We start from the raw sequence: 7,175 nt of genomic DNA on the forward strand, positions 1-7,175 counted from the left end.
CTGACAGCGTCTTCCCTGGCCTCAGAGCTCACATGCAAGTCCCAGAGGCCGCGCTGGCCCTGCCCTGGGGTGCCTACCCTGCCAGGGCCACCACTGCTGTCACTCCCATCATGGACGGTCCTCTTGCTCTGGTCCTGACCCCTCAGTGGGTGCAGCTTGGGGGATCTGCCCCATCTATACAGAGGGAAGACCGACCAGGACAGTGTGTTTGTTGGGATCACTATCCCATCTTTACTCAGCTTCCTTGGCCATACAGGAGGGTGGGACCGCCCTGCCTTCTCTGGCTATCTGTCCAGTCCCGGAGGAGGCTTTTTCTGGTCTGGGTGGCCCCACGCTGTCCCCTGGCCTCTCCTTCAGACCCACCCTTCCCTGATCCCCATTGTCTTCTCCTTTCCTGCTCTGTCACCACAGCCCCTATGGCCCACCCGACCCAGTGCCTGAAATAACCAAAATTCAGTTCCCTTTTTCTACAAGGCAGGGGAGCTTACATGTCAAACTCTTCCAGTGGAGCTCAGAAAAGACAAGGAAACAAAACAGCTGAGTTTCCCTACTAAACATGACCAGATACTCATACCTGGCCACCCCTGCCAGGGACATGGGGACAGGGATCTCCAGCCATGTGTGTGACCGCCTTCCAAAGAAGGATCAGGGCCAGGGACCCCCAGAAGACTCGAGTGAGTCACTCAGCCCTCTGTTCCTCACTCTCGTCATCCATACAATGGAGGTGCTGATCCCCAACTCCAGATCGTTTAGAGGAGGCAATGAGGAAAAGACATAAGGAGCTGAGCAGTGAACACATGCAAAAAGTGCCAGGGACAGCAAGGGACAAGGTGGCCCTGCAGATCCAGCCCCTGGGCCAAGACTTCCCTCTAAGTCATGAAGGCTTTGTCTTTGAAACAGGAAAATCCTAAATGCGGAGGCAAGCGAGGGGTGCCAGGCTGGAGGGGCCTGGCGAGGGGCCGCGGCCCCTGCCCTGTGGTAGGCGGTCTGGCCTGCTGTGTGCTGTGCTGTGCTGGCCTCTGCCCGCCCTTCCCACTCCTGCCTGCCTCCTCCCCACCGCCCCTGGGGCCCCAGCCTGTGCCCCCGCTGGATACACGGCCTTGTCTGGGGGTGCTCCTACAGCTCTGCGGCCCGTGCCGTGGGCCTTGCAACAGAGTGAAATGTTTTTGCCCCAGGGTCCCCCGGGGACTCTAGGCTAGGGGAGTCAGCCTTTGTCCCTCTCCAGTCCCCAACCCTCCAGGCCACCTGAGGAAAGCGCCCCCTCCTTGTGTCTGACTGCTGAGCAGGCATGGCTGAAGCTTCCAGATACCCACCCTCCCCTCCAGTTCCACCCTGCCCGCCTCTGCCTGCCTGTCTGCAGCTCAGATCCACAGGCAGGGACCAGGAAGGGCCTCAGGGGGATCCCACTTCCTGAATTGTCCATACACTCTTCTCCAATTCTTGAAAATTCTCAGGCCCCCAGGGTGAGGGTCCAGAGCCACCAGGCAGGAAGCCATGCAGCCCAGAACCAGGCCGGGCCTTCCTCCTAACCAGCACAAACCCAGTACTCCAGTGTCCTCCTGATTCTGCCCACTGCACAGGTGTCCCAACAAAGCTCCATGGGGGCGCACCCAGCACAAGTGCAGTAGGGAATAGCCATGTCCGGTGGCATGTCTGGTGACCCATGTCCAGCTGCCTGGGTGGACAGGGCAGGCATTTGGGTCCTGCTTCCATGGGATCCAGCAGCCTCAATGGCAGCGCCCTGGGCACCTCCCTACACCTGGGGTAGGATTGTGCAGGGCAGGAATGTACAGTGGGGAGGGAGGGGTAGAGAGTTGCCCAGACCCCACCTGTCACTGAAAGCTTCTTCTTTTTCAGGGCCCCGATGGGCTGCCCGTGCCTGGCTGCTGGCATAAGGTACCTTGTAGAGAAGTATCCAGGACAGGCGGGAGGAATTGGGGGACAAGAAGGATCCTGAGGGCTGGGTGTCTGCAGTTCCCCACAGTAACTGAATAGCCAGGTTTCCCTGTCACAACCTGAGTTTTGACTCTCCCGTTATGTGGCCTAAGGCTGAGGTACATGGTCCTGGGTGATTGTGTGGGCCCACCCTGTTGGTTGCACCAACAGGGCTCACTTAGCACCTGGCCTAGCAATGCAAAGCCATCAGGGCCCCCTGGGACTTTGTCCAACCTGACCCCCTGCGAGGGGGTGGAGCCAGGAGCCTAGGACTAGAGGAGGGGGCGTGCCTGTGCCTGAGGCAATATGGAAATGCGAAGGGTGGGGAGGGGAGCCCCAGGGGCCTCTCAGCCCCCCTCACCGTCAGTCTTTCCCTCCTTTTCCAGTGACCCCAGTGCCCAGCTCACAACCTGTACAGATCCTTGAGGACATTTTTAATTTTTGTAAAAACAAAACAGTAATATATTGATCTTTTTTCACGGGATACACTGCCTGTGGCCTTTTAACCTTTGAGTGTGTGTCCAGCCCAGCCCCAGAATGATCAGCATATGAAGCTGGCAGGAGCATGGACAGGCGGATCAGGGAATTGTGTACCTGAGGGGCACCTACAGGACTTGGTTCTCACGGGAAGGAGACACAGGTGAAGGTACCTGCCTCAGGTGAGGCTGCCGAGATGCGGAGTTGGGCCTTCAGCCACCTGATTAGCTGAGAGACTCTGGCTGCCCAGCTGCCCTACAAGAACCTGCCCCCAGCAGCTCCAGAGCCCCCAGCAGCCACCCGAGGCTTGGATGGCCACTGCAGCTCTCCTGACCTCTCCAGCCTCTGGACTCAGCCAAAGCCAGCTACCCACTCTCTCTGGCCCTCATGGACCCTGGGTTCACCAGGGCAGGACAAGACGCCCACCCAGGCCTTGCAGCTAGGCACTGAGGGCTGTGGAAAGCACCCTGAGCAGGTCTAGCTCTCACCAAGTTCATTAGGCCTCAGGAAGCCGGCCTGTATGAGAACACACGTCCTCTGGCCAGAAGCAGAGGCTAAGCACTGTGATCGCCACCACATGGACCCAGCTGCAGGGAACTCTGTGGTCCCCGAGAGTGGAGGATGGCAGGGCCCAGGCTGCAGTGGCTGCTGCTTTCTGTCCATCTCAATACCACCTGGAGCAGGGATGTGATGGGACTTTGCCAGCCTGAGGAGACAGGCCTCCAAGCTCAGAGTTTGGGTCACCCTGGCCCCAAGTCTCCCACCCAGGAGAACTCTGGTCAGCTTGCCAAAAGTGGTCCTCCAGGTGAACTGTGCAGATAAGAGAACCTCGGGGCTGGTTCCCAGCTGGCCCCAGCAGGGGCCCTGTGACCTGGGCATCGGCGCTGTGCGTCTGGAGAGGCTTCCCCACCTCTGACAAGGGTCCCCAGCCACCAGCTCTGGCCCAGCTACGTGCCTCCCCTCTCTGTGTAGATGGATATCACTGTGTGGAATAAACCACCCATTTGTGTCTGGGTGTGCCTGTCCTTGCAGACTGCCCCTGGGGCACCTCCGGGTGAGGTTTCAGCCTGGCCATTGCAAAGTGGGGAGGGACGGGGGACTCTCCCTAGGTCAGAGCCACCCCAGAAACCAGAAGAAGTAGTTCAGGGTCAGGGCAAAGATAGTATTTGGAGTTAGGAAGACACAGGCTCAAGGCCTAGCCCTGCCAGGTACCAGCTGAGCCCTCTGACCAGTCACGCGGAGGATCCCCTGTGAGCTCCTCTGATCCAGTGACCAGTGACTGCTTGCTGCACAGCAAATCATCCCAAAACGTGTTGCCTTAAAACAACGATCCTTTATATACCTGTCTTACACTTCTGGGGTTAATGGGCTCAGCTGGGTGGTTGTCACTCAAGCTGTCCCACATCTGGTGTTGATGCTGGCTATCAGCTGGGAAGTCAGATGACCAGAACACCTACCTGGGCCTCTCCAAACGCTCTGGGCTCCTCACAGCATGGCTGCTGGATTCCAAGGCTCAATATCCCACCTAGACCAGTAGCAGCTGTGTCACTTTTTATGGCCAAGCCTCAAAAGTCATATGGTGTCACTTCCTGTCACAATCAGCAGTTGACCCCCAATTCAAGGGACAAGTATCAACATAGTATTTTAAAGAGAAAAATGTAGGGTAGTAGATCTTATTGCAGCCATCTTAGAAAATTCAACCTGCCACCTCCTCTGTAGAAAGGGACAGGGATGCTTACAGTCCAACTGGTTAGTGAGGACGAACTGCATGGAATACGAGAAGAACCCAGCACAGGTCAGGCACCTGGCAGCTGCCATGATTCTGAGCTCTCTCCCCCACCTCCCCACTCCGACACCAAGCAAGGGCCACAGTCTTGCAACGTGTGTTTGCATTGCTCATCCCAGCTGGTCCTTATGACAATCCTGAGAGAGGGACCCAGCAAATATGCCCGTTTCACAGGTGACCAAACCAAACACATCCAGGGTGGTGTAGACAAGAAGGGGCCTGCAGTGATGGCGTCCCAGATCTTCTCCCTCCAAGGAATGAGGCCTAAGAAGGGCCACAGTTTGTGTAGTCCCCCGAGACCCCACTGTGGCCTTCTCGCTAAGCAGAGGAGCCCCAGCCACACACTGGCTAAGGGAAGAGGAATGTGTTGAGTCCTCACCTCTGTCTCCCTAAGTTGCTGGCGATAAGTGGCTGGCCCACTGCTATGAGTCATCAGGGAAGCCAGTAGTATGAAAAAAAAAGACAGAACCACAGTGGCGCTGTGATGACTGATAGAGCTCACTGGCTGTCCATGTGTCCTTTGGCATTCCAGCATAACCTCACAAATCTACTGCACTCTACAGTTTGTAATTCACTCCTCCCTCCATCCAGGTACCTCATGGTTCCCCCCACAAGACTCATGAAGGAGGGGACTTATGTGGTTGGTGTCATTATTTCCATTTTACGTATGGGGAAACTGAGGCTCTGAGGGAGTAGTCATCTGCCAAAGGATGTACTAGGATGTCTTTCTGAAATTGCTTGTAGAGCAGTCTGCTAGGCATGATTGACGGGCAGATCTTTGTGGGTATTGAAGCCACATGTTCCCCCTTCCCCAGATATCCCAGGGGGGTCCCTTTCCTGCTCCTTTGGGTAAGACAAGGCCATTCATGACTCACTGCTGCCCCCTTCTGACCTCACAGTGTACCTTCAGGCCTGCAAACTTTTCAACCGCAAACTTCACATTTTAGAGCCTGCAGATTGCTCCAAGAGCTTGGAGGCGGGCAAGACACTACAGGAGAGTTGAATGACTTGCTCAAGGTCCCAGCTGAGGCCTGGGCAAGTGCCCTACCTCACAGCTGAGCCTCAAGGACTGAGGGTTGCACATTTCCCTGCCAAGAAGGGCAGTTCTGCCTCAAATCACTCCCCTCCAAAAGAAAGGAAAGCAGGTTTATTGAGCCCCGCTAAATAAATGTGTGCCAGGCAACTAAACTAATCTCAAGAATTCCTACTGCCTTTTGCAGATGAATCTAAGGCCTGAAGGGTGGGCTGACCCTGGTCTCCCTGCTCCTGATCCCTAGGCTATGACATGGGATGCTTTGGCTTGTGGCAAGGACTGGGGGACACTCCTGGCATTCAGTGAGCAGGGCCAGGGATATTAAACATCTGAAAACCATAGACAGTCTGCCCAATGATGAATCATTCATCTAAGAATGCCAGTGCGGCCCGAATTGAGAAACACCATGCCCTGGGTTCAAATCCTGGCTCCGCCACTGCCTCCATTCCCGGCCTTCTTGGCCTCCAGTGGTACTTCCAAGGCAAGGTATGAGATCAGGGACAGAGGGCTTAGCCTGGGGCCAGATACGGGAAGGACTAGGCTTCTCGAAGCAGGAAGGAGAGGCTTCCTGGTGTTGTCCTGCCCTGTAGTAGATACTCTTGGCCCAGGAAGTGGCCCATTTGGAGGCCTGTCCTGTCCTCTAACTGTATTGTCTCCTGACTCTGGACATCCTGGGAGTGAGTGAAATGTGGGCTGGGCCCTGAGGCTGGAAAAGCCCTGAGCCAACCTGACTTCTCTGAGCTGCCCTGGGCCACAAGACAGGCTTGTGTTTGGGCTCAAGCCAGGGCCAAAGATGGGCCCCAAAGCGTTGCTTGTGACATCTACTACTTTTCTGAGGGTCCAGCCCTCTTCCCCGTATGTGGCAGGAATTTTTGGTTAATTTGGGAGGAATCTTTTTTCAAGAATCATACATAAGATTCAATTCAGCTTTATAATTAAAAGTAAGAAACTCCATTCAGTTTGGGAAGATGAAAAAGTTCTGGAGGTGGAGGTGGTGATAGTTGCACAAGGAGGTGAATGTACCGAATGTCACTGACCTATACACTTAAAAACGGTTAAAATGGTCAATTTTGTTATGTATATGTTATCACCAATAAAAAAGGAAAAAGAAACCAAGTGTTCTTTAATAAATGTCTTAAGCATTTTATAGTTTTATGGGGGAAGACATGAAAAAACAGCAATAAGGGAGCAAAGCAAAGGGCTGTAACCCCAGGCCTTGTTCTAGGGTTCATCAAGACAGAAAGTCCCAGTACTCCACCCCAAGAAGGCCATGTCTCTGTTATCCCAGCTTCCCAGCCCCTTGGGGACGTGTTCCTCTCACCCTGGGCTAGGAGTTAAGCCGACCTGAGCTGGAGTCCAGCCTGTGCTGCACACTTGTTCCGTCTCAGAGCAAAGCCCTTTCCAGCTCTGGGCCTCGATTTCCTGGCCATGGACTCAGTAGTACAAGGTTCAGGAGGCCTCCCAACTCTCCTCCCACCTAAACACTTTATGGCTCTTAGCGTCGATAACAGCTCACGTTCACCCTGCCTGGACTCCCGGTGAACACTCACGGCGTGTCCCAGCTTATGCACCGGGAAGGCGACTCAGAGACTTAGCCCGGGCTAGGCCCGCCGGAGCTAGAGCATTACTCAAGTGCGGGAGCCGCAGCGGGCTCACCCGTGGACCCTTCCGCGGAGGGAATCCCGTGAGGAGCCTATCAGGTTGGTTCGCCCGAAGAATTTACTGACAAACGCGAACCCCTCCGTGGGGGGGCGGGCCGCGGCGGGGCGGGCGGGGCCGCGGCGGGGCGGGGCGGGGGGCCGCGGCGGGGCGGGGGGCGGGGCCGCGGCGGGGCGGGGGGCGGGGCCGCGGCGGGGCGGGGGGCGGGGCCGCGGCGGGGGGTGCGGGGCCGCGGCGGGGGGCGGGGCCGCGGCGGGGCGGGGGCGGGGCCGCGGCGGGGCGGGG

At 56.5% G+C, this 7,175-nt stretch overlaps 1 protein-coding gene across 1 annotated transcript in view; it reads left to right on the forward strand.

Annotated features, from left to right (window-relative positions):
• The window catches only part of COL23A1 (collagen type XXIII alpha 1 chain), a 319,451-nt gene extending 316,028 nt beyond the window's left edge, over positions 1–3,423 (forward strand). The window contains exons 27-28 of the mRNA XM_033096768.1: positions 1,858–1,896; positions 2,322–3,423. Coding sequence (XP_032952659.1) covers positions 1,858–1,896; positions 2,322–2,324 — 42 coding nt within the window. The 3' untranslated portion in view covers positions 2,325–3,423. The remainder of the gene's footprint in view (positions 1–1,857; positions 1,897–2,321) is intronic.
• The last annotated feature ends 3,752 nt before the right edge of the window (positions 3,424–7,175 follow it).

The sequence above is a fragment of the Rhinolophus ferrumequinum genome, chromosome 24 (genome assembly GCF_004115265.2).
Source record: "Rhinolophus ferrumequinum isolate MPI-CBG mRhiFer1 chromosome 24, mRhiFer1_v1.p, whole genome shotgun sequence".
NCBI lineage: Eukaryota > Metazoa > Chordata > Mammalia > Chiroptera > Rhinolophidae > Rhinolophus > Rhinolophus ferrumequinum.